The following is a 27,579-nucleotide window of genomic DNA, read 5'->3' as shown; positions in this document are numbered from 1 at the left end:
AAGAGAAGCCAAATTCCTTAGCTTCATCAAAGCAGCTTCATAAAGGGCTAGTAACTGCCTAAAAATGAATTCAGAGTCATTATTTTTTTTTCCTGGAATGCTTCGTGTTAACCGTAGTCTACTGGGACCAGTAGTAACTGGTTTTCAGAATGTACGGCCCTTTCAAGCATATTCCTAGTTCTACCTCTTTGGGCAGCGCAGTTACTACCATCTCAGCACCAAGGGAGGTACGGGAACCGCTTGTGGAACTGTGGAAGAAGCAGGGTCAAGCCAGGATAGCCCATCCCTGCCTCCATCTGCTGCACCCCAGGGCTTTGCACAGATGTATTTAAATTTCAGTCCAGACAGCTTTTGCTGTATTTAACAATTTCAACTGCAAACACTCACCACTCATATGTCAAGTGCTCATGCATAATGCTGGAAAGCACTTAAAATAAGCGCATTAGAGTAAATGTAAGTTTCAGCCATTTTTAACCTGCATGTAGTAGATCTATGTTAAATCTGTACTTTCCAGATCCAAGCTGGAAAGTACACTCATGGTAAAAAAAACTTTCACCTTGGTATTTCCAGACTGTAGCAACAGTCCATCAGAGGTCAAGCCCTGCCTATCACACCCTCTCCCGCAGAGGAGGGAGGCAGAGAAGCTCAGAACAAGACCAGGAAAGCCCGGCTAATAGAATATGCTGCAACAAAATTAAGGAAATACATTAGAATACAATCCCTCCAAACTACCAAGGACACCACCTTTAACATCCTCACCACAATTTTTCAGGACTGCAACCAACAGGTTCAGTGGTGTAACAGAACTGTACGGCCTTTGTTATTTGTTGACAAAAAAAAAAAAAAAAAATAAGTTGAGCTGCCACATTTCACTAGTCCGGACTGGCAGAAGAGGATTATAACTAAAGAAGAAAGAAAACAGTGAGGGCTATTGACAATTAGTGCTATTAGCATTGGACACGCAGCCTTCCCTCTGGATGGCTCAGGACCAGAGGCATAGCAAGCTGACCCCTCAGCTGTTCATTTTGGTAATTAAACTGAATTTGCACCTGTGATGCAAAATTAACTCAGGAACCAGAAGACTCCCAGTTAAGTACATTTGTTGCTTTGCACACAAAGGGACACTGTCAGGAGGCAACTAGTTTTCAAAGTTGTTAGTTTGGGGAGGGCTGAATAACTTCTGGCCTTCGCTCCTCAGCACCTGGTGCATCATTTCAAACAAGGGAGCACCCGCTCACAACCTAACAGTGCCAAAAGCTTAACTGCTGGCCGGCCAGACTGCAGGGGGGACCGACAGGTCAGAACATTTAACAGAAATTTTACCAGAAATGAATTTTACCTTCCTTTGTACAGTACTAAGCATCACTAAGTTGTCAGGAATTCAACTAAATAACAGTCCTTATATTTCTCTTCATCTGCTTTGTCATTATGTCAAATTCACAGAAGCAAAGCAGAGAGACATCAGTGAACATCAGGGAGACTGTGCCAAGGATGTGACTAATCCTTTCACAACAAGTTTGGAAATCAGCAGCAGTTGTGCAAATATTCAAACCGCTTTTCAGCAACTGCTTGCATTCTGGGTAAAGTCATCCACGCTGCACTGTACAGCTAACTACAAATATCAAAACCACACTAGAAATTAAAAATTACCAAGAAAACTAGCATTTAAGCAGCCCTGTGAACCAAGTCTGTAAATATGAAGCTAACTCTACTGTTTTATGGACCGCATTCCAGTTCTCAGCATGTGGAACACTATGTGCACGTCAAGTTGCAGTGATATTCACAAGATGGTAAGTGTTTTTGGAAAACAGTTTATTTGGGAATTACATAATATTTTCAATTTTCCAAAATACATCTTACTAGATCCCTACAAAATAAATCTAAATAAGTACAACAATATGAAATTAAATTTGTTGCAACAGTTATTAAATATTTACTTCCACTAATATATACATACAAAATGCCACACAATGATCTTGTTTACCCTTGGAATGTGTGCTGTGTTCCAGCAGTTACGCTCCATTGCCATATCCTCCAGTTCCACAACATGAAGACTCAATATTAACACTTTGTACATCCTTTATTATAGGCAAAAATCAAAAGTGTCTTGTTGTTGGTTTGGGTTGTTTCTTTTTTTAATAGAAATTAAAAGTAACCCTCTGCAATTTCACAGCTGTGGTAGTTTGTCTACTGGGGTATCAAACTTGAAGTCTGCTGGGAAGAGATCTGGAGCTCGAGGATAGATCAGCCTGTACGATTGTCTAATCGTAACATCAGCCACACCAGCAATATCACCAATTTCTAAGATGAAAAGCAGACAAGTGATTAGTTTTTACTTTTGCCATTTGTATTGAAGAAACAGCAAGCGTAATTTATCGAGAAGTGCTCTACGCTTAGATTAATTCATAACTCTCCCAAACGCTAGGAAAAAATTGTTTTAACCACTGTGACTACTATTTTGCATGTAAGTAAGTCTGTCTTCTCACATGCCATAATTCAACTTATGCTATCAATCATGGAATAATATCAGTTTCAAATTGACAGAGGGCCAAGAGTGCAAAAGTCATTAAAAACATCTACTGCAAAGTCTATGTGTTCCCAGCAACATTCTCATGAATCGTCATCAACATCAGGATCTTCATTTTTATGCTTTCATTAAACATAAGTAAAACCAGCATAAAATTTAAGCACAGGCAAAAAAGAATACCTTCAGCTAAACATGAAATACGTTTACCTTAAAATGCACAGAGATATAAGTCAGAGGCACAGAGCAAGCTACTGTTTAACGAGCAAAGGAAACACTTGTTGAGATGCACTGAAACTTAAATTTATTCGAGATTTAACCAAGTTTGAAATTTAAACCTTGAACTGCATGAAAGCCTTCAGCATCATCTGAGGACACTGAAGGAGTATGGAGTCATGTCTGTATCTGCAGCAGGCAGCTGTATTTTGTTGTAATGATCACTTAAGAGACATAATCCAACAGCCCAAGGTGAGCCATGATGAAGGCACCATACTGCTCAGGCTCTAGATCCCTCACAGGCCCAGGAAATGCCAACATGACGAAAGCTCCAGGGACAGAATAAGCAGTGATTAATGCAGAACAAAGCATCATAACCTGACAGATAAAGGCTATTCCTCACCTAAAAGCAGATGTCCACTAAGAAATTGCTACATTTCTGATCTGAACTGGCCTAGATGCATCAACGGAGCTTCCACAGCCAGCTACCAGCACTGGGATCCATTTGTTACACAACGTTCTAACCACGGCAGCCTTAGCTCCCTTCCTTCCCCATGCGCTGCCCCTACACAGGCCTGATTCTCTTGAGCCCTGGAGGCTGATCCAGGCTGCTCTGAAGACCAAGAACAGCTCTGAACTCTACTGGCTTCCTAAGGCTACCCTACCAGAAGAGAATAATGCCAAGGGTGATCTACGGCCAAGCCTGCTGTCCCACCACTCAGTCTTTATCACTGGCTCGCCAAAAGTCAAGGAACATGTACCGATTTAGGTTATTCCCTGGCTGCCAGAATGATTAAAGACTCAATGTAACCTAAAGCCATAATGCTACCTGTGACTGCCCCTAAGTTTAGTTTACATTTGGAGTATTGTAGAGCAGCAGAATCTACACATGCAAATATTAGCATGGGTAAAGTTAAAACTATGCTCATTTGAATGCACTGGTTTGTTGCATTCAAGAATCCAACTCCTAATGCCAGAAGAAAGCGATCTCTGTTAACATTGAGCATAACCAATTACTCAGTTTTCATTTGGGGGAGCAGGAGATCCTGGTTTGGTCCTTGCTGTATGCAATTAGAATGGCAGCTTACCACCACCTGCACAGATTTCATCCAAGTTTTACAGTAACATTGAATTCTCTTTCGAGCAGCAAAAGATGGGGAAAAGGAGAAGAAAAAAAAAGGTGAATTTTTACCTTTTTGTGTCCTTTTCTCTGCAGAAGCTTGTGATGCCATGTAAATAGCTGCAGCTGCTACAGAGATAGGGCTTCTCCCAGGAACCAAATCTAATTCCACAGCTTTACGGGCAATATGTGTTGCTGCCATTTGTACTTGTTTGGGAAGACCCAGATTGGAACAGAATCTTGACATGAAGTCTCCAGTTGTTATCAGATCGACGCTGGTTTCGAGAGCTTTCAAAATAAGTTTAAAACACCGGCCTATTTCCTTCTTTGAAATCCTGGACACTGCACATATTTCTAAACAAAGAGTAAAAATTAAACTTTAGGCTTGACAGCATTTGCTTCTCCAAAATAATCAAATTTGATTCTCAATATATCAAAATCCAGAAAGAAGGCCAGTGTTATGAAGACCACCATCACCAAATAAGGTTTGCACATTTTTCACGATGAGGATGGTGAGACACCGGAACAAGTTGCCCAGGGAAGTTGTGGATGCCCCATCCCTGGAGGTGTTCAAGGCCAGGTTGGATGGGACTTTGAGCAGCCTGGTCTAGTGGAAGGGGTCCCCACCCACGGCAGGGGGGTTGGAACTAGATGATGTTTAAGCCCCCTTCCAACCTAAAACATTCTATGATTTGTGAAACTTCCAAATCAATTCAGTGTACGTTTTTTCACAAGGAAAAAATATATACAGCTTGCTTAAGTAAGGGAAATTTGGTATCAATGCCAAAAAAAGTTGTATCCCTGTCAGGAAAAAGTTGTACATATTTCCTGCAGAACTGTTGGTTCAAATTCAGTTACAATAGTCGCCATCATCCTCCAATCAAAGTAATACCTTTTAGTTTTCAGCAACCCTCAAAAATGACTTGCTAATATTTTTTTAATGCATTATCTCCAGAGATCCCATGCCTAAGAAACTACTCACTTCACGAATATAACAGATTTCCAGACTCCCTCCTACCCTCCCCCCAAAGGTGAGCTGTAGCTGAAAACAACCAATTCAGCAAAGTCCAGGAATGAGAAAACCAACCTCCTACAGCAACAGTAACCAGACCTTTATTTCACAGCAAAATTGAATCTGTATCACTGAAAACTTACCTTTAAATGTTCTTGGAACACCCTCTTGCCTACAGGCTATGTAGAGACAAGCAGAAGCAATAGCATCATTACTCCTTCCCTTCAGGCTCTTTTGCTCATACACTTGCTTGAATAAATTATTTGTTCGATCCTTCAAAGCAAGAAGACTAAATTTAATTAACTCTAGGCCATTTAATTAGCAGCAATATCAAAAATTCATGTGCTCATTATATTATGCTAACTAAGTCAATGCCAGAACAATTTAAGGAAGGGAGACATGAACTTACAACTATATTTCTAGGGAGGTTGATTCTGTCTGCCATGTTCGTAATTTCTTTAAAAGCATTCATCATTGCACGATCAGAGCTGCTCATAGTTCTGCGATTTTGGTACTTTGAATTTCCAAATTCATCAAAACTTGCTGCACCTGTGCCCTGGAAAGAATTTTTATTGTCAATGAAACACAAGCAACTTCCTCCTCATTTCAACAGCAAGCATCTTGCAGCTTTATACATCTTCATCAAGGTGTTCAGTTACAACAGTTGTGCAAATAAACAACCCTGAAGTAAATCATACCATCGAGCACTGTTCCAAACAGCAGGTTTGATACTTTCCACAAGTCTCAAATCATTAATTCGTTTCCAAGGACCATAGATTATGCAGGGATTTTTTTTTCCTAATGTAACAATAGTTTAAAGAATAAAATGAACGATACGTTGCCAATGTGTGCGTGTCAATACTCCAGTCACCAATGCTGAGGTCCAAGACTAGATTTTATACAACCCATATGTCACTTGAGCTGCATCTGCATTGTGGCAGAATGGTGAGTCAGAAAGACAAAATTTTATGGCCAACTGGAGACAATTGTTACAATAATTCAAATATGAAAATGAAGGCATGGGCAAAGAGGACATCCAAACCAATGACCTATTCAAAACCAATTTGCTACTGTGCCTGCTAGCAGTTGCAAGCCTTAACTGTGGCAAAATGTAAAAATCCATATATTCTGCCGTTACAGGAAAACCACGGACTTCTTAAAAGAAAAGCTTGAGGTCTTAAGAGAAGTAAGAGCTACCAACTCAACCTGGCAACTTCAAAACCTGCATTTTTTTTTTGTACAATTGATAGTACAAATTGCATACTTTTATTAAATATGCAATCAGTGTTGCCCAACTAAGAGAGTCTAAGATGTTTAAGGTCTTCAATTAGGCATCAGCCTGGAACATGTCTTTAGCAAATAATGCCATGTCAGATTAGTAATAGCTGATGACGACAACATGGCCTTTAAGTTCAGAAGAGCAATGTCTGTAATTTATATTATCTGCTTATGCGTCTTCTGTCAGTGTGTGAGACCAAGAGTTCTCTCAAGTGGAAAACACTTCTTCACAATGATTCCACATCGTGAGTAGGAAGCTGGATTCCCTCAGTCAGCAAACATTTATTCCTTGCTGGCACCTTCAAACAATTTAACTTTCACTGCAGACAGATTTGGTCATTTAAACAAGCTGATATGGTGGCCGCTGCAGACAGACTACTACACTGTTCTGTTTTGCCAAAACCAGTAAGCATAAAGCAGATCTTGATCTATGACTGGCTGCTAAAATGGCTATTCACATCCAGCACTTGCACGCAGAGTTCTCAAGTTGAAGATTCAGCCATATTCAGGATGCCCAGGTGGTACACAAAGTGGGACCAGGGTATAGTAAACAAAGGGCAGACCACACCCTGGCACCACTTTATTCCTCTGAGCTGCCCAGATGGAGTCAGAGCTCGTTTCTTTTTTCCTGATCCATGTTCTTGGGTCAGAAAATACTTTTCCACCTCAACTGCTTAAATAAACCACAGCAATTCTCCCTGCATTTGCTATTTAAACGCACCATCTACTTTCCTTCTGGAGCTTTCAGCTGAGGGATAATGCTTTGCTGTCTTCAACCCTTGACAACCATGTTAGGAGTCGCTTTCCCTTCACAGAAAAAACAGAAGCCATACAGTTTTAACTGATATCAAACAGACTTAAAGAATTGTGTGTTTTACTGTTGTGGCGTTTAAGAGACACCTACTCATATCTTTACCACCTCAGCAGAAAGGTACCCATCAAAGTCAGGAGTGTTTGGCTTTCAAACAGAGCAGAAACCTCATGGATACAATCCTGGAAACAGCCTCAAAGATAGCTAGAGTGAGAAAACACGGTCCAGCAAACAGGGGTAATCTCTGAAGGGGCTCAATGGATGTTAGGTTTATAGTGCTGGCAGCCAACAGCTTTGTACCCCAGCATATTCCCTTTAATAGCAGAAAACAAAAGTATCACCAACATCATCCACATCATTGACTTGAGGTTACCCCCAGTGCCAAGGAATGCTCCCAGATCCGGCAGTCGTCTTGCCCAGTACAACCAGCTCATTATACAGTCTGATGGATCCTTTCTTCTTTTTCATTCATCAGCCCTTGATATCTTGCCAGTGCTTATCAATACAGCACCTCTAGATCCAGGCCATCCAGAGACATCTGATCAAAGGATAGGAATTCTATACCAAGAGATTGCATTAGTTTCTTGTTCGACCAACCTAAATTCTCTTGCAGTTGCAGTCACTACAAAAAGGAATAGATTAACTACAAAGGGTGACAAAAGACAGCTTTTTCCACATGATAGGTAGCAAAACTTACAAGTTTTATTTTAGATTCACAGAATCTAGAAGCTGCTTGTTCAGTTATTTTTCTTGAATTTTACATGAGGATTTTAGAAATAACTATAATATTCTGGCAATCAAGTTACAACTAACGCCAGACATCACCATATGTCCAATTGATCTGCATTGTCATCAGATCAACTGCAGCAAACAGTATCTACTTTCACAGAGATACAGTTCTGTGCCAATATCCTAAAGATCTGCCTGAAGAATGCAAACCACTTCCACCACAACCAACTATGCTATTCATCCTTCTCTTCACAAACAAATTAATCTTTCCTCCAACGCAGGCTGTTGCTAGCTCGGACAGATGGGTCCCTGAAGTACTAAAACCAATTAGGAACTAATCCCTTTGCATGGGCAAAGCAGCTTCTTTTGCTGCTACCAGATACAGACCACACACCCCCAGTAGAAAGGAGTCCCGAAGCAGCATCTTCTGCTTTCAAAGAGGAAAGAGTGACAAATCATTCTATGAAGCAGAAGTGCTCCCCTTCCTTTACTATCTCAAGGCAGCAGCCAGTCACCAGAACTTTACTGTTGTAACCAGCAAAGTGGTTTGGACTCCACTTCCACCTACGTTCCCAGGAATTTACAACAGATGTCTACTATGATGTGCCATGAGAATTTTCAGTGTCCATAGAATTTTTGAGTTTCCACAACACAGGTTGTGTTTTGGGCTTTCTTGGTGGGGAGGGGGGGTGCTTTTTTGTTTGTGTGGGTTTTTTTGGGGCGGGGGGGACAGGGGACAACACATGCAGTTAAAGATTCTATTATCTGCAGCTCTACCTCAGGCAGAAAGGAATACCTCTGTTCCCTGTCACATGGAAAAGGCTAAAGCAATCTCTGGCACACAAATCCGAGGTCCACTCCAAGCTATTCTAGGAATTGTTGTTAACTGAGAAAATACAATCTTATCCTGCTTCATTCTCTGGAATTCGTGAAGGTTGTTCTGTACTCTGTCGGATACTACTTATCTTCCTTATGACTACACCAATTTCACCCTTGTTCAACCACTGTGCACATCTAGGTCAATCCTCATCCCAGCCTACTGCTGGCAGTGACTTCAGAAGATTGCTTGAGAAATGTACTACTTCCTTGGTTTAGTTATTTTTGCTGCAAAATTCATGCCCTTTCTGCACTGATAAGAAATTTCTTCAGCATCTTCTGATACAAGCCATTCTCTTCCTTCCAAGTGACTGAGGAAAAATGCAGCTCCTGATATAGAGTTCACATCAATGAGCTGACACCCCAGAGCCCCTGCTCACTGGCCAGACAAACACAGGAACTCTTGTCCAGAACGCATCCGGGTTCGTCAAAGAGATTCCTAATTTCCTGTAGAAAATAATGCGTCTCTTCTGTGATTCCTCACCATGCAAATAAAATATCCACAGTAGGACAGACTGCCCCCTTTACATTCTCCAACATGATCCCAGCAGTTCCAGTACTCTGACTTTTTTTTCCTCGTACGTTAAATCATGCCACACTGACAGTCATACATATTCTGGGATGTTCTGGTTAACAGCAAAACCACTTCATTAGACAAATGTTCATTTCTGAAAATTTTTAGTTTTCATTGAAAAATGAACTTTTCACAGACATTTTTTTACATCTTTAGTTCTCTCACGGAGGCTATCTCTTTTATTCTAAATGAGGACCTCAGCCTCCAGAGAGAATGGGATTAACAGCACAAGCCACTGTTCACTTGGATACAAATTCTATCTATAGCTGAAGTATTTTGTCTTCTCCAATATGCAGGTTCTAGAAGAGCTCAGAAGTTCATCCTACCTACTGAATCAAACTAAGTTCCCAGAAGCAAACCCTGTATTTACACAGTCCCAAAACAAGACATCAGTTTGCTCCAGGTTCACACAGTCCATTTCTCTGTCTATAAAGGTGTATTTCTGATCTTCATCATAGCTGACCAAATTGGTGACAGAAATCCAAGCCCTGAGAACTACAATCTTTCTGGACCTATACAGATGACATTAAAACTCCAGTGACTTCTACAGCACTGCTTCACTGAGCTACCTAGTAATGCCAACTTTTTTAATGGAGCAGTGCAGAACTTCATTTGCCTGAACAGACTCCAAAAGCCACCATAAGGGATCCTAAAATCTGGTGGGCAGCAATGCTTGGCGTTGTCCAAAACTCAAGCATCTACTTGAAGCCTTCTGTTCAAAGGATTGTCCTTTTTCACCAATGGAGCTTCAAGATTAGCTGTCCATATCAGTATTTATCAGTTGTCTTCACCTCTTTGAAGAATTCTTGGTTAAGAAGTACGGTGCACAGTCCTCTATACATACCCATACATATTTAGGTATGTCTACTTCTTCATCCTAGCAACACCACCGGAACAACACACAAAGCAGCAATGCATTTTTTAATAGTTATTTATCAGCAACTGGAGCACCTTTCATAAAACATTCAAGAAATTCAGAAATATCAATTTGAATCTTGCAGTAGAAAATATAACACAAAATAGAACAATGAAAACTTACCTGGGTCACTACTTCATTAAAGGGAGTGTATTTGTGCAATTAATATTGCTTGCTCTCTCATGGGAAACAGCAGGATATGGCTGTACCACTAAATTTCAACTCAAATATACAACGAATACTTTCTTCTGGAGCACTCACACCATAAAAGAATTCTATATTTAGTGCTTTAACATTAATTGGAAAACCACATACAAGATGCATGTAGATCTCTGGGTCTCCAATATTAATCTGATACAGATTTTATTACAAATAATGGTAGTTCAAGTTGGGCAGTACTAGCTATTGAGACCTCAAAACTAAGTATCTGCTATTTCAGAATCATCTCAAATACGCATGCTAAGTCAAACTGTTTCTTTAAAGATTGCAACATCAGCTTCTCTATTTATAGTGGCATACCAAAGACCAAAGTAACCCCAGAGCACTGTAAACTTTTCTTTTGTTGAAGAGGTCAGCCCTTGCCTGCTACCCCCAAGAAAGAGCCACATTTTACACACCATTGAAATGCAAGAGTTCAGTTTAGACAAAATCTCTTTGTAAATACATTCTCTGAATAGTTTCCCTATGGACATACAAGTATGTACTTGATATTAAAATGCTCAAACTTAGTAAAATTTAGTATTTTAAGTGTTACCTTGCCAATCATTGTACTCAAGTCACCATCGCTCAACAAAGGATTCTGGGTATCCCCAACTCGAGATGGATCTTTCGTTGCTTTGTCATTGCTGAAAGTTCTCCATTCTGACCCTACGTCTATGACCCGGTCACCTGAGTTCACAGAAAGCAATAATTGTAACATTTGAAATATTTCATCAAGTTAGACATCTGAGCTTGCCATTATAAAAAGACAGTCTGTTGGCACCCCCAAGCAGAACAGTAACTTGCAGGACAACGTACCAAAACATTTAGGATTTACAAGTTCAGTTGAAGGCAATGGGGAAAAAAAAAAAATGCAACTAGAGCTGCACAGAAAACATAAGTAACTAAAGAAATGCATCCAGAACACAAAGAATTACAGTTATCCTTTAAGAGTATCATGGGATCTTCAACACACAAAAGGAATCAACACCTTGACTTTAAGCTGGACGTCATAGTTGCCTATGGATGTTCCCAGCGTTTAGACAAATGAGTAAGTTATTGTAACTTAACAAGTTCTCACACATTTGCCACATGTTCGAAGTGCACATGTGAATTATCTATCATGCACAATCTCATTAAGCTGTAATAAATCACTTCTGTGCACGAGCTCCGGGCCCTCGGTATACTTTGAAATATGCCACCTTCTAACCCACCATAACGACGTTCTGCAGCTCAATTCTTGGTCTTGAAGGGAGGTCTGATGCTGCCCAACTCCACTTTGTTTATGATGCTTGACAGTATCAACACACAATACATATGCACAACTGTTTTTTTTAAACTCAATCTACCCTGTTATACATGCAACAGTTTAAATACAGATTCAGAGTAAGCAGAAAAAGCACTAAACTTACATTGTTTGAATGAAACAGCTTTCCTTGCAGTCCCTATTCATCTCACATTCATCTAAACCTTTCCTACAGCAACTTTTCAGATTGAGAAATAACTCTAACCAACATTCTGATACAGGCAAAAGTCCTACAGTAATCACAATGATACAATCTCAAAAATAAAAAAAAAAAAAAAAAAAAAGTAACCCACCACACAACCACACCCCCTGCTGCTGGCAGTGTGCAGTTCATTCTATTCACAGGTCTGGTAAAAGCTGCACCTCAAAGGTGTTGCCCCCAGAGCAATACTACAGATTTTTTAAGAATACTTGTACTGAAAAGCACAAAAATAACACCCTTCTTAGTGTTTTGCAGTAAAGCAGATTACAGCTCCGTGTACGATATCAGAAGAGGCTTCAATATAACTGTCACCCTGCTCTGCTAAACTTGAGGAAAAATTCACTACCTTTATCAGTGTTTACATATGTTGTGAAAGAAATGTCTGCAAAAAGTAAGTAGCACTGACTGCAAGAAAAATTTCCGGTATGGAAGTCTTAGTATGAAACCACAGAGGTTGATTTAACCCAGTGAAAACATAAGCAGACAGACAAAAGCACTCTGCAAACAGTGGTAATACAAGATATGAAGCTGGAGAAAATATAGGATCAACGAACAGAGTGATGCAACTGCACAATTACTGGGGGGGGGGGGGGGGGGGGGGATCTATACTGAATTAAGAACTTTATTCTTAACATAAAATTATGCAAGGAATATGCTTGACATTGAAAGCTGAGAATGAACCATAAGAAATCATCACAACCAAAAAGAATAAATTTACGTTAGAAGTGTTCTCACTAATATTTGTCAGACATGCTCACAGCTATGCTCCACCTTTATTTACTGCTGTAATCAAAACCAAGGCGGGGTGGAGGAATAATCAAACCCTAGAAGGATAAGAATATAGCAGAGTGAAAGAAGGCACAGATCCATTCTTTCTGCTACAAAGGTCTCCCCCACTTGCAAGCTTAAATTAGCAGAAAGCGTGCTCCTCTAGCTCCTGGACTCTCTGTAAATATTTGATTCAGTAATGCTCCTTCTATGGCCTAGCTGTAACTCTACTTTAAGACAACCCCCCAATACTGTTTACAGCATCTAAAAAAAGCAAAATGTACTTAAAATTCTGGCATGGTATAAATAGAACACTGAGTACAGAGCAATGATGTAATATTTTTTCCACACAAGTGGGAATGACCTAAATGACTCACTCAGGGATCTGCCTCTTGTGAGTTATGAGCCATTCCTGCTCTAACAAAAAAGTGTTATATCACTGCCTGCTTTGGCAAACATAGTACAAACAGAGGACTGAGACTACTATTTCAGAGTGAGAAAAGATTAAGTAGAACAAATCACTGAATATAAAGCATTTGTGTAATTAAGATGCACTATGCAAATACCTTTACTTTGCCAAGAAGTCTGCTATTGCAGAAAAAAGGTTTTTCTGTATACTCAGTGTCTTATTTAAAATATACAGAGGTCCTAGGAAGTGCATTCCACCTTTCAAAAGGCTTCTAGAAAACAGTGACACAAGCTAGAAATATTAACAAAAATGGAACAAATAGGCCAAAGGGTCTCCGTAGATGGAAAATATACTCAGCTACAAGCAGCTGATTAACCGATTCTACACCAAAACAAAAGCAAGCGTGGGATTTATTATTTTTAACTCTTCAGAACATAAAAACCACTTTGGAACTGTGATGTTAGTACAGATGCAATTAAGCTCCACCCCCAGTGATCAAAACAAAACCTTAAAAAAAAAAAAAAACCAACCTGTCAGTCTGACAAAAAGTAGTGTATGGAATCAGCATTGAAGACTGGTTCTGAGTTAACATTTCAAGTCCTATTCTGAATTTGCTGGGCACACACTACTGAAGCACCTGGAAAATGGGTTTGATACTCAAACACCAGAGTGAAAAAGGTCCCAATAAGTACTTATAAAATCATCTCTGCTTTCTCACATTGTTATTACATTGGTTTTGGCAATGGTATCGAGCTGTGATAAGCATGGGAGTGGCTGAATATTCCCTTCACTACTTCCTTTTGATGCAGTCCTTTTGAACAAGAATTAGCTTCACCAGATATGGTTACATTAAACACTCCTTTAAGTTTCGTCAAACAGATGAGTTCACCTCCTCAGCTTCCTCCTCTGAAGTACATACAAAAAACCACAGTATACAGGACCCATCTCCAGACTGATACCCTGGAACCATCTTTCTGAGCATACCAGTTTTTCCTCCATTGCCCCATTTCATTTCATAAACCATTCTTCCAGTATTCAGTTACTCTTTAAAATACAGTCTATTAGACTAACACGCAGGCTTCTCGTGGAAATACACACTGCAAATTTCACTGACTCAGGTTACCCACCATCTGAAAAGCTCATTTAGTAAAATGCAGAACTGTTATTCAGAACGGAAAACCTCAGACCAAGGTTACTTTTCTTCACAACTGCCAAATGCAAAGAGCATGCGCTACAGAAACACCAGAGTAAACTCAGGTCAGTACCAAAAATTAAAATACCGTTTTGAACAGTTTTTAAAAGTTAGCTTAAAATGCCTACACATCACCAATTACGTATGTTTACTCCCCCCCCAAAACCAGAAAGTGATTTCTCAAACGAAAATATTTTCACTCAACAACCCCTGAATTTGCAATTATGTATTTATAGAGAAATAGTATCAGCTATTTTAATGTTGCACTCCATTTGCAATAGCTCATAATACACATGGATTTTATTCTTTTTGCATTATCTGTTATATGAAGACAAATGTTTAATCAAAACAAGGAATAGGATGAAATTCAAGCCTCAAGTAATGTTATCTTCCAAATCCAGTCCTGAAACGGTCAAGCAGGGATGTTCTTAAGTCTTTTTCAGAGAAGCTCAAACGTTAGCTGTACACTGCATCAAGTTCTACATATTATTAACTAATATTTTAATCTTAAAGTGAATACGGTAATTAAAGTTTATTTGCACTTTAACGTACTAGAATACTTATTATTTCTGCAGAATGTTTCATTCTTAGCTAGTTAAGGAATTTGCTGCCATCTAGTGAGCACATATATAATACTTTTAATTAAAAGCATTTTGCAATGCCAAATTTGGGGAAAAAAATAAATATATAGAACTACAATTCATTTCAGTCAACTCCTTATTAACCAGAGTAATGACGTGCTGAGACAAACTACAATGAAAAGCCATGGCAACAGACTACAAGCTGAGGAGAATCATGAAGACGTGTATCACAGAGCCATGCTGAACTGAGCCTTCTGTTTTCCAGGCTAACAGTCACAGCTCTCACCCTCTCCCCGTATGGAAGATGCTCCAGTCCCTAAATCACTTTTGCAACCTTCTGCTGGACTTGCTCCAACAACTCTCTATCTTTCTTGTACTAAGGACCTCAGTTACGCATAGCACTCCAGATATCTACTCCACCATGTTCTATTTATGAGCTAATACAGTGCCCCATACAGTAGTACTCGACTTCAGAGCTTCCAAGATGTAAACTCAACTTTTTTTTCCAGTTTTCAGCTTTAAAACTTCTAAGACCAAATGTATTAAATGTTACCAAATAATAAACTCCTAGGGGAAGAAAAAAAACACAATTTTATAGCCACAGCTTTTTCTACAAAATTTCTAGCTGTTTGCAAGAGCAATATTCTTTGCAAAAAGTTATCTTTTCAATAAACTGTAAACACCACAAATGCATCATCAACAACAGCAACACCAGGCTATTCACAAGACTCCAATCACACTCCAATAATCACAAATGGAACCAGAGTAGGCTTAGAGAAAAAAAAAAAAAAAAAAAACAAACACACCACACAACAAAATCCATAGAATACTTTGACTAGTTTCCAGACATCAACAGCAAATGACTGTTACAAGAACAAAGGCTTCACAGCTCCTGCATATCAAACTGATGACAGATTTAAAAGGACTTCCAGGCTTCCAATAATTTTGGAGGAAGCAAATGAGAGTAGAAATGTTAAACAATCCGATGGACAAGTCTGGTCAGTTGAAGTTACACCTCTCCAGGGCTTGTAGCCTTTAAAAGACAAACAGCTAAAATATTTACGAAGGACGCTCCAAACTACAGAATCTCCACAAAAAATGTTGTGCCTGATCTACGCCGTATCACAAAAATAAGAGGTTCTGGACTCTTCTTTCATCAGAGGAGCTCAGATCATTTCTAGCCCTTATTTGCCCTAAATCACTTTGCCAATGCAATAATGATGCAAGTGAAAAAAAACATAGGATGATTCAAAACGTTACTGTTATTCCACTAGATAAACCTAGTACTTCAACTAATGGAAGCATTCTTCATAGTGGCTCTCAAACATCTTTGGTTCCCAGTCTAGAACCCACTAGCTAGAAAATCTCCAGGAAACAGCATGCCAAGAGCAGTGCTTATTACAAAGCCTGAAAAAAGATGCCAACTTCTGACATCTGAAGTCTAAGTTTCCACTGGTACAAATGTTACAGCTGAAACAGCTAGAACCATCACCCTTGTCTTTAAAGCTGAAATGGGTTAGACCTGAAACACAGACTATTTGAAATGCTGACTGAAAAAGGCTAGCAAATTACGTTCTTTACATTACTCCCTGCGTAAATCAAGCATCCATGAATGCTCACACAAATGTCAACTATTCAGAACTTTGTTAAGTATCAGTATCCTTTGTAATTAGCTTTCCTGGGGATGCAAAGAGTTTTATTTGCAAGGACTAACTTTTGGCAGACGCTTTTTAGTGCTCTGGACACCAAGCGCAGAAGCGGTAACCAGATACAAGGTGCTACTACACATCCATATGTAAAGATTTTTGCCTATTTATTTAATTAATACTTTAAAATGAGATTTCACATTTTAGTTTTAAATGTTGACAACATTCACAGAAAGAAGTGACCATGAACACACACCCAAATATGAAAATATTTTTCACCAGTCAGAGGCATATATACTAGAATAGATGTAACTGCATAACTGCCCTCTACTGGATCCCAGTCAGAAGTACATAAGCACCTCCACTTACAGGATATTACCAACAGCTGGGAAAAAAAAAAAAAAAATGTTTCTTTGGTTTTCAGAAAACAAGCATCTGTACACAGACACAATCAAACGTGACAAACATCCTGAGTAACAGGCTGGCCAGCAGAGAGGCAATTGTGAAACCCCCTCCTCCTCGTTTGTTACAGTGTAAAGCAAAAAAAAAATCCATGGTACAGTTAAATCTTATCTATTCTTCATAGACCATGCATGGATTTAAGATGTGCCATTTAGATCTCAAACTTTTCATATGTGTTAGTCAACTGAATATTCTGACAGAATTTTATAACAGCCTCACTGCTGACCATAATCTATTGAACATTCTTCCCCAAAATTCTTTAACTGAACACTCAAGCATACACAAAACACGGAATAAAAATCTGAATATAGGTCATAATCTGACTCAAAGCTTCAACAAGTTGATCCAAGGATTCTCATCAGCTGAAGACAGACTTCTGCTTTTTTTGTTTAAGGTAGCTATCCAAAATGACTCCATAAAAGAGCACTGTTCTTCTCTAAGCCATATCTGCCCACTGAAGCAGACAGAGCTAATCAGTTAGAAAAAAATCACTTACTAAATGTTGAAAATAAACTCCTCACTGCTCCAACTCCTGCACACTAAGACAACATTTAATGAAACTATACAGAAGTTTAAGGAAAGTATTAGATCAGAAAGGTATTCCTACCTAGCTGAGACGCTACATGGCTGTACATGCCACTGGACTCATTCTTAACCCCTCTGAAATTCAGCTCACCACCTTGCTACATATCAAGAAAATTCAGTGCTTTGTATTCCACTTCGATTCTGCTTTTTTTCAGCCCCTTCGGGCATATCAGCCAACTTCCAGCCTTTTTTACTGCCTAAAAGGTAGTAAGCAAAATATTTACCTGTCAAGAAAGAGGATTTACTAGCTTTGTGTTCTTGAACAAAATATTCTCCCCTCACCAAGTCTGCCTGAAGAATGAGATATGGTCAACGTTTGAAATGAACACAGAACTAACTACTTCTTAACAACTCTGTTCATGAATTCTCAAGCCAGTACGTGAATACTTACCATACCACATATCCCAGAATGATTTCAGAAAAGTATGTATAATAAAATACAAGACTTGATAAACTTAGATGTAGACTTGTAAAGTTTCAGATGGACGTCAAACCAGATTAATATCAAAATTCCATGGGTAATCATAATTTAGGTCTCCAACTGCCTTTCATGCAATAGGCAATTACCAGGAGGAAAAGTTAAGCTGGAAACAGCTACTATGAAAAGATGGAACAAACTCCTGCTCCCCCAAACTCTCCCGTTGCTTCACATTTTCAACTACAGACCTGATAAATACAACCTCAGTCATAATACAAATAATACTCATTACATCTCATATTCCCAGAATATTGATTACAAAACCTGAAAATTATCTATGCACCAGCTGTTTCATCCTATAACACACTGCTTTACATTTAACAAACTCACAATTTTTCCAAAAATGTGAAACTTTAGTACTTTGCCATAGCAAGCAAGAAAAACATAACATGGAAATACACTTAGTTTAGTCAGAGACTCTTTGTTCTGACTGCAGCTAAATTTTACTAAAAACAATAAATTTAAAAAAAAGAAATCAGTGAAGTGACATCATAACAGTAAAATAAATGCACACATTCAGCATTTACCATTTTTCCCCCACGTACACCAGCAGTCTAGAGACACCAAAATCACAATAAGATAAACCTGCAATGCTTCTTTGGCTATAGAGTATATTAAGTCTTTTGGGGCTCTAACTGTTCTAATCAATAGCTTTCACTGATAAAAATCTCACTAACTTTCAGTCCACCTGAAAACATATTCCGAGTGGGCCGTATTCACATCAGCTACACATCATAACCTATGTAAGCCTTGAAACACATATCCATGACTTTTCTATGTAAGAACAGGAAAAGAAATCACTACTTTAAGGGGAGCATGTATCATGGAATTGGCACTAAATACATAGAAGTTTTTTCATTCAGAAACAAAATTTTGTCTTCACTCCTTTAAAACGTCCCTACATCACATGCATCTCCAGAAAACAAGCATCAAGCACTGGATCTAGTTTTCTCCTCCTCTAAATTTCTTAACAGATCAGGAGAGAAAACGATGAATGTTCACACTTCTGTTTGGTCATGCACTCTTCAATTATTTGTCTTCATCTGATTTAATTAGTTTTCCGAACTAGCTGCTAGATACCCTACCTAATGAATTGGACATATGCAGGTAAACTAAATTGCAAGACAGAATAAGAACAATCAGCACAACAAAAGTAAATGTTAAAGCCTTTTAGTGATAAATCCATAGAAAGGCCTACTTAAAAAACACTGCATGCTAAAAGAAAAAACAACTTTTTACTCTACTGGTAATGTTGGCTGTAAAGAGGACTAAGACCATTTTAAACATACTTTAAAAATTCAACTCAGCAAAAGTTTGTATTAATATTCTAATGATTCTGCTCATCAAAAATGCTGACAATGTGAACTAGAGAAATCTCCAGTGCTATTGATTCAGAAGAGACCAGAGAGTCAAGCTCTAAATACCTTGTGACTGGGTAACACAAGGTACATGAAAGTGAGACTTCTGATAAACTCCCAAGTTCCTAAAAATGAAACATATCAAGCAGAACCTTTCCCTCTTCTAATGCCAGCATTATCTTAAAAGTTATGAACTGGTCAAGATAGGCATTTCTGAACTTTGGTTCAACTTCTATGGGAGCCACACAAAGAGCTGAACATGGACCAAACTATTTTTAAGCAACAACTTACAAGCCTATTACCATATTTCAATAGGAAATAGTGATTTGAATTTTTAACCAGCAAATCTGTTATGAATCATTTATCTTTATCAGAATTTATGCAATTTAAACCAGTCCTTCTTTTAACAAAGAAAGTAAAAGCCCCTAGGCTTTTAAATGGTTTCATAATTTTCAAGGAAACTGGTACTTAACTTTAAATACTTTTACGTTTACTTTAATAAACTATGTGGAAGCTTGCTTTTTGAATAAACAAAAGACATACTTTAGTCACATGGCTAAATTAGTACTACTTTTGCTGCAACTTATTAAACCTTTAGCTTTACACTAGTATGCATATGAAAAATTTTAATTCAGTGCAAGACAAGAGCCAAAACAAAATCACCACAGTCTAGGAGAGAGGGATATAAAACCACACAAAATATTTAGCACCACTGAATGAATCACCTGAACATGCACCTTCAAAACAGAGGATTTTCTTTCAGGTCATGGCATGTGCAAAAAAACTTAATAGCAATAAATGAGGTTTAAAGAATGACCGTAACAGGACATAACAGGAGCATGAAAAGTTTCCCATGCAAAAGGAGTAAAGACAGTTAGATGCTCATCCAATGAAAGATCCATAAAAATAAACATGCAGCATACTCCATGACAACATGATTCTCTCTCCCTCTCACTCATTGAAACAAAGACAAAAAGGCCTAAAAGGCCTATAACATTTTAAATACTCAATTATACTTAGAAATACAGTTTAGCCTGTGGAAGTTGCTGCCACATGAACAGAGTAAAAGAGCTCAGAAAAATTCCAGAGGAAAAACTGGATATTTAGTTTGGATAGTATTAAAGGCCTGAGGAGAAGTAATTAAAAAAAAAAACAGGTGCTGGCAAGGATATAAAGAGAAATCCTTCAGGGCAGAAGATAACTTCTAACTAATGGGAAACTGAGATTTTTATTTTTTTTTTTTGTAAGCAAGTTATTTGACAAAGACCTTTTATTACATTTCTTATAACTTCCTGACTGAAACAACAGTCATGATTAAAGACAGAATACTGGACTAGACAGCACAATATTCTAACTGAATATTACAACATATTTTAAATTTTCAATCTAAAGAGAGGTTGATTCTTTTTGTAATGCAAGAAGTTACCAGAAGACAATCTATTAAAAACAGTAAGCTTTTAGCCAACAGAATACCATAAAAGAAAACATCTAGGCATCAAGAAAAAGCCTTCTAATACTCAAACTATCATATACCGGTTTTGTGGGAAAACAAGTCTATATACACAATTTAAATTATATGGTAATTCTTAAAAATATGAATAGCTACTTACCTACTACTAGCCCACACTCAGAACAAATCATATCACCAGCTCTGTAATCCTCTACTAAAATGGAATCTGGATGATTTGGGCAAGTCACTCTTGGAAGTACATCCAAACTAAGAAAGAAAAAATTAGAAGTATTAATTATATTAATCAAGCAGGCTACATATCCAAAAGACTTCCTTGCTGAAAAGAACAATTTAATAATACAGAATTTACTGTGATTTGAATGATAGAATATTAACCTAAACACCTGAATTTCACCCTTTATTTAAATGCTGTAACACTACATTTGACAATCAAGACTTCAGGTCATCTTAAATTCCAAATTTTTTGTGATGTTTCTTCTACCAAAACCCCTTCAAATTAAAACACCAAAAATCTAAATAACAGGCTTGATTAAGTGCAGTCTAATTCACAGTATACCACTAAATGCATTTCCCAAAGAAGTTAGTGGCAATTGCTTCATTCCAAATGAGCATTCTCACTTCACTCATTCTAACCAGATCAATATCACTCATCAGGTCCTTAATTCAGGAAGCAGCGGATATACATCATATAGTTTTAGAAAACAGCTGATTCTACCACTGTTTTATTATTTTCAAGTATTTGAATAAAAAGACCCCTTTTTAATTAAGCAACTCATTAACAAAAAAAAAATCAGCTCATGAACAGTATTATGTGACAACTGCTTCTGATAACAGGGATCTGTCTCTCTCGCACCCATGCATCTTCAAGTTGTAGCAGATATAAAAAACTTCCTGTAAAGTATTAGCACTATTTAACACAACAGCTTTAGTTACTGACTAGAGTAATAACCAGTTGCTTCTAACCAAACGTTTTAAAAGCAAATACCTCATTCAAGCTACTAGTGACTGTTCACTAATTCCGTTAAAACCCATCATTTCAAAGTTAGAATAATAAATATTTACAATTGGAGTCTGTATAGTCAACAACGCCATTTTGCTCAAGCTAAAAAGCAGAGGGTATGGACGTTAATCACAAAAAGATTGTCATGCACACCCGCCAATCTAAATCTGATTGTGCCAAAAAATAACTACTAATCCCTTAAATTGTAGAAAATCTTATTAAAATTTAAAATAATCCAAGTTCCCTCCCTCACACTAGTTCATTACTTCAGCCTAATCTACACATTCCATCTTAATTTTTACTTTTTAGGTATTTCTTATCTGTCCTGGTTTTGGCTGGAATAGAGTTAATTTTCTTCCTAGTAGCTGGTATAGGGCCATGTTTGGGATTTAGGATGAGAATAATGTCGGTAGTACACTGATGTTTTAGTTGTTGCTAAGCAGTGTTCACACTAAGTGAAGGACTTTTCAGCTTCTCATACTGCCCTGCCAGCAAGGAGGCTGGGGCCGTACAAGAAGTTGGGAGGGGACACAGGCAGGCCAGCTAAACCAAACTGGCCAAAGGGATATTCCATACCATATGACGTCATGCTCAACGTATAAACTAGGGGGAAAGCTGGCCAGGGGCGGGACACTGCTCAGGGACAGGCTGGGTATCAGTCAATTGGTGGTGAGCAATTGTTTTTCATTTGCATCACGTGTCTTTCTTGGGGTTTATTTCTCTCTGTTATTTTCATTAAAATTATTATTATTTTATTTCAATTATTAAACTGTTCTTATCTCAAGCCATGAGTTTTTTCACTTTTACTCTTCCGATTCTCTTCTCTCCCCCATCCCATTGGGGATGGAGCGGCTGGAGGAAGTGAGCAAGCAGCTGTGTGTTGCCAGCTCAGTTCCCAGCTGGTGTTAAACCATGACAAGTACAAAACCGAAAAAAAAACCCCAACCAACAAACGAAAAACACCACAAGCATTTTAATCCAGTGACTATTCAGGAAAAAAAAAAAAAAAAAAGGCAAAAAATTGAAAATCAACATCACTATTAATATTAAAGCCTCCAAAAAGAACATGTACACACAAGATCTTCAGATGTAAATTATGTTCAAAATACTACACAAAAGCCCTTTAAACTACTTTCCAAGAAGTAGTGAGAAATTATTCCCGGCCAGTAGTTTCATATGACAAGACAAAACTGTTGACAAAGCATATGCAATCATCTGATGTTTGGCATTACACAAAAGGCTAGCGAAACACTAAGCAAAAGAAAAAAAAAACAAAAAACAACAAAACAAACAACAAAAAACCCAACAAAAACAGAAGCCTGATAGAATACTAAGAGTGTTTTGTTTCAGACTTTACCGTCACAAAACATTGTAAAAATTAGCCTTTCTATCCTAATTTTAACCGTAGTGCTTGTAACATACAGGGTTCGATATACCAAGTCAACTATACTGAAGGGAAACGTACAGCATGTGCATAAAGGTCCATCTCAGCAAATAGCTCCCGAGTTGCAATAAAACAAGTCGGAAGCACTCCCCAGATCCCAGGACAGGTTTAGCAGGAGTAAGAGTCACTCCACAGCCCGCTCCATGGGCCTTCCTTCATTCCTGACTTCAAAGAAAACCTCGATACCTCTACAGGGAAAAAAAAAAAAAAAAAGACTAATTTCGGAGCCCGAGACCCGTCTGGCCACTGACTAGTGCCGGTACGGATTTAGGGTGGGAGCCCAAGAGCTGTTTTTAGGAGTCGATAACCAAGCCAGGCAGCGGCCGCCTCGGCTCGGAGGCGGTGCTGACCGTGAGGGGCGGCGGGCCGCAGGCTGCCCGGCGCCCAGGCGGTGCCCACCCGCGGGACACCGGGGGAAGGCGCTCGACACCCGTCCGACGGCCTTACGGCACGCAACACCCCAGGCTGAGAGCGACCGTCCCTCCCTCCGCTGGAGCGGCACGAAGATAAGGCACTGCCGAGAGAAGAGGTCGGCCCTACAGGGAAAAGGGCTCGGTCGCAAGCGCCGGTGACACCGAGCTCTCGCTAACGAGGGGCCCCGGAATCAAGTCACAAATGGCCACGGAGTCCCTTAAGACACCCGCTTCCTCTCGGAGCGCTACCGATTAATAGCGACACGAAGCAGCAAGGCGGGGAGCTGCGGCGAGAGCAGCCCCTGCCCCCCCCGCGCCCGGCGCTCCTGACCTCCGGCGGCGGGCGGCCCCTCAGAGGCCGCTCGGCCCGGCCCGCACGGAGAAGCCCAGTGAGGCCCAGCCTGTCGCGGCCCTCCCCGGCCTCCTCCCACCCCAGGAGCAGCGCACAGGGCGGCCTTGAGACACGGGAAACCGGAGAGCGGCCGGGGGCGCCGCAAACCGAGAGAGCCGCGCCGAGCCGGGGACACCGGGGCCGGGCAAGGGCGGCGATGGCCACCGGTTCCTCCCCGGGCGGCAACAGGGGCATACGCGGCCATTTTCTCTCCTGTGCCACGACACGGAGAGATGGCGGAGCCCCTCCCGCCTCCTCCCTTGCGGCCCTCCTCCGCACGGGGCCCTCCGAGCGCCCAGGCCGGCCTCCCGTACCGGCTGGTAGACGCCATCTTGCCTCCTCGTGCCGCAGCGCCGGTGTGAAGTCAGGGGGCCCCGCAACGTTCCCCCTTATATAGCGACAGCGCTGGGCGGGGCCTGCCGAGAGCTCGCTACGGGCCCCGCGGAGGGACAAACGGCGTGCGGACAGGCCCCGCCCAACCCGCGGGAGGAAACGGCGAGGGCGAGCAGGCAGCCAGCCTGTGGCCCAGGCCCCCTAGCACCCAGGGCGGCTTAAGGACCAAAATCTCGTTCTAGTAAGTCAAACGGTGCCGTGTGCCCCGGGGGCTGCGGGCTCGGAAGGGGTCTGTCGCTAGAAACGCCTGCGCGGTGGGAGGCTGAGTTGGAACCTTCCCCCTTGGGCCAGCCGCGACCCAACAACCCGGCAGGAGCGCAGCCGCACAGAGCCCCCCCACCGGCCTGCCTGTCACCGTGCTGCCACCCCCGCCCCAAAGCAGGGCTGCCCCTGGGACGCCCCGCCAGTGCCCCCGTTTCTGTGAAAACTCCAGCCGTTTGGCGAAGTACCGCTGACAACGAGTTCAAGCAAAACTGCTAGGGTTGGCACAGAAGTGTCTGGGGCACAACATGTTCTTGGCTCTGGAGCCGAGACCAAGCAGAGACCAGTTCCCAGAAAGGGGAAGAAAAGTTTAGTTCCCCCTTACTGGCATCATCTGCTGCAGCTGTTGCGGTTTGCCACTTGGTGAATTCGACCAGGAGAAAAACCTGGCCCTTCTGCAGGACCCACCGGTGTCGGGCAGCCCGGCCGTGACTCACGGAAGCCCTTGGCCAACGGGCCGTGCACGGACGCTCAGCCTGACTCAAGTGGACACAACCTGACGCACCTGCTGGTTTGTGTGGGTTTCCCATGTTACCCTACACACTCCTGCACGACGTGATCAGTGACGTGATCAGGTCCCCTTCTGTCCCTGCCCCTCACACCCACCTGGGCAGCAAGCATCAGCCCAAGGAGAAAGAGGAACCTGCAAGAACTGATGCAAAGCCAAAGCCCTCCAGCACTGGACTCCAGTCCAGACTCTCCTGGCCCAAAAGATTATCCATATGCAAAATTAGACCGTATACTGAGCAGCAACAACAGTTTTTCAAGCCCAAGTTGTCAAACAGTGGGGAAAAAAAAAACCTATTCCTTTGGCATGAGCCTCTCCTCAGTGATAAAGAGAGGGATGAATAGGACAGCAGCATCTACAGATTTTGGAAAGTGCCATTACTTCAATGCATTTAAGGGATCAGGATTGAAGTCTCTGAACAGTTGTAAATTGGTTATCTGTTAATCATATACAAAGGACTGTTCACATCACTTAAGACCACGTCTCCACTATATAACGAGTATTTTTCAATTTGCTAGCTCAAAGAAGGAAATTCAGCGGGGTTGAATAGTTCACTTAATACTTGCTAATATTCAGTCAAATTCATTATCACACAACTTCCAAACCCTTTTCTGCCAATTAAAATGCTGTGTGCTGGTTGAAAATTAGCTAGTTTGAACTTGCCAACACATTCCTTAGATTTAAAAAATATATATACTTTTTAGAATAAAAGGAGGCTGAACTATTAGAAGATACAGACACTAAGGTACAAATTGAAAGCTTCTCTTTTTCCATTTGCAATGACCTTTTTCACAAATGCTCAATAAACACAAAAAAAAAAGAAAAACGAATAATGAAAAAAAATCACTGTAACTGTCCATTTGACGCGATATTAAGTTTCCCCATAACCTCTGAAATGTGTATGTAGCAGTGTCTGCAACAGATGTGCCTCATCAGCACTGTCAGTCCCATCAAGCTTCCTGGGTTTGTCCTGGCTTCTCATATAATCAGTTCTACAAAAAAGATCTTCTGCTGGCAATCACTGTCAACAGTGGGTCCCTCCTGACCTGATTCTCATTAACTAGAATTGAAAGAGTTTAATTTCCACCACAGAAAGACAATCATTTTCAGAAATGTTGCAAAATAATATGATAGATCATATCTCAACATTTCTTTATTCCCTGTCTGCTGCAATTTTTCAAGCGCTTTGTCCACAAGCAGCAGAAAAAAAGCGGTTGATGTGGCAGATGGGAATATCCCTATTAACAGTCTCTGTCAACAACAGATCATTTTAGTAACTTATGGAAAGTTCACCTTGCTGTCCCCAACTGTATCTGTTCTTTCCTGTCACTGTAGTTACAGCAATCATTCTATTTTAAAACTTACTAATTGGTCATTCAGGAGATTCTTAAAATTTCACCCAAAGTATCTCATGCTAGCTACTGTCAGTAATAAAAATGTGTAATTAAATTGCAATTATATCACAATTCTTATATTGCTAATGTTACTGGCATCATTTCAACAATAATGCAATGGGATATTCAGATACCTTTGCAAACACAATGAACAGTACATTAATGAAAACAAGTCACTGGTTCTTACTTGTACATCTAAAGGTCCTTTGTAATTGTTTGTTGATTTAGCCAACGGTCATTTTTTTAAAATAGCAGATGTCAGTCAAATGCCTCAAAAGAGCAAATGAAGGAAACAATAGCCAGAGCAGCTGAATTACACTTGGTGTGCTGCATCTTACGTGTTCAGACATTTGATGAAACAAAAATATTACCACATTACAGCACCTGGGCAAAATAGGAAAAAGGAAATTTAAACTACTCAAGGGTAATACAATGATTCTTCTAACATGAGGGTTGTGGTTTAACCCCAGCCGGCAGCTAAGCACCACACAGCTGCTCGCTCGCTCCTCTTCCCCTGGTGGGATTGGGGGAGAATTGGAAGGGTAAAAGCGAGAAAGAAACTTGTGGGATGAGATAAAAACAGTTTAATAATTAAAAAAAAAAAAAGTAAGGAAAAGAGGAAAAAAAAAAAAATCAAAGTGATAGGAAAATAAAACCCAAGAAAGACAAGTGATGCAAATTAAAACAATTGCTCACCACCAACCGATGCCCAGTCAGTCTCTGAGCAGCAGCCCCCTGCCATCACTCTCCCCTCCCCCCAGTTTTATTGCTGAGCATGACATCACATGGTACAGAATATCCCTATGGTCAGTTGGGGTCTGCTGTCCCAGCTGCGTCCCCTCCTAACTTTTTGTGCACCTTCAACCTACCCACTGGCAAGGCAGTCTGAGGGGCAGAAAAGGCCTTGACTCTGTATAAGCACTGCTCAGCAGTAACTAAAACACGTGTGTTATCAACACTGTTTTCAGCACAAATCCAAAACACAGCCCATACAAACTACTATGAAGAAGATTAATTCTATCCCGGCCAAAACCAGTATACACGAGTAAGGCTCTGCACCTAT

General features: G+C 40.2%; 1 protein-coding gene across 2 annotated transcripts; it reads right to left on the bottom strand.

The window, feature by feature from the left end:
• Positions 1-1,725: 1,725 nt before the first annotated feature.
• Positions 1,726-24,301, bottom strand: GTF2B (general transcription factor IIB). 2 transcript variants are annotated; one of them, XM_082483939.1, is made up of 8 exons: positions 24,275-24,290; positions 23,178-23,344; positions 20,852-20,958; positions 10,811-10,944; positions 5,282-5,428; positions 5,016-5,145; positions 3,933-4,214; positions 1,726-2,301 (listed from the first exon to the last, which is right to left on the bottom strand). In XM_082483939.1, exons 2-8 carry the CDS (start codon positions 23,186-23,188, stop codon positions 2,168-2,170), a joined length of 945 nt encoding a protein of 314 aa, XP_082340065.1. In that variant the 5' UTR covers positions 23,189-23,344; positions 24,275-24,290; the 3' UTR covers positions 1,726-2,167. The 2 variants fall into 2 exon arrangements, with proteins under 2 accessions (XP_082340065.1, XP_082340064.1); XM_082483938.1 differs by lacking the exon at positions 23,178-23,344 and having other exon boundaries at positions 24,275-24,301.
• Positions 24,302-27,579: the final 3,278 nt, after the last annotated feature.

This window comes from Vanellus vanellus (genome assembly GCF_965231255.1).
Source record: "Vanellus vanellus genome assembly, chromosome: 5".
NCBI classification, from domain to species: domain Eukaryota; kingdom Metazoa; phylum Chordata; class Aves; order Charadriiformes; family Charadriidae; genus Vanellus; species Vanellus vanellus.
This window is presented reverse-complemented; position numbering and strand designations above follow the sequence as displayed.

Coding starts and splice junctions, on each gene's coding strand:
- GTF2B (XM_082483938.1), bottom strand. Junction 5,429..10,810: donor TGAGTACAATGATTGGCAAG/GTAACACTTAAA, acceptor AATTCTTTCCAG/GGCACAGGTGCAGCAAGTTT. Junction 5,146..5,281: donor ACCTCCCTAGAAATATAGTT/GTAAGTTCATGT, acceptor CTTGCTTTGAAG/GATCGAACAAATAATTTATT.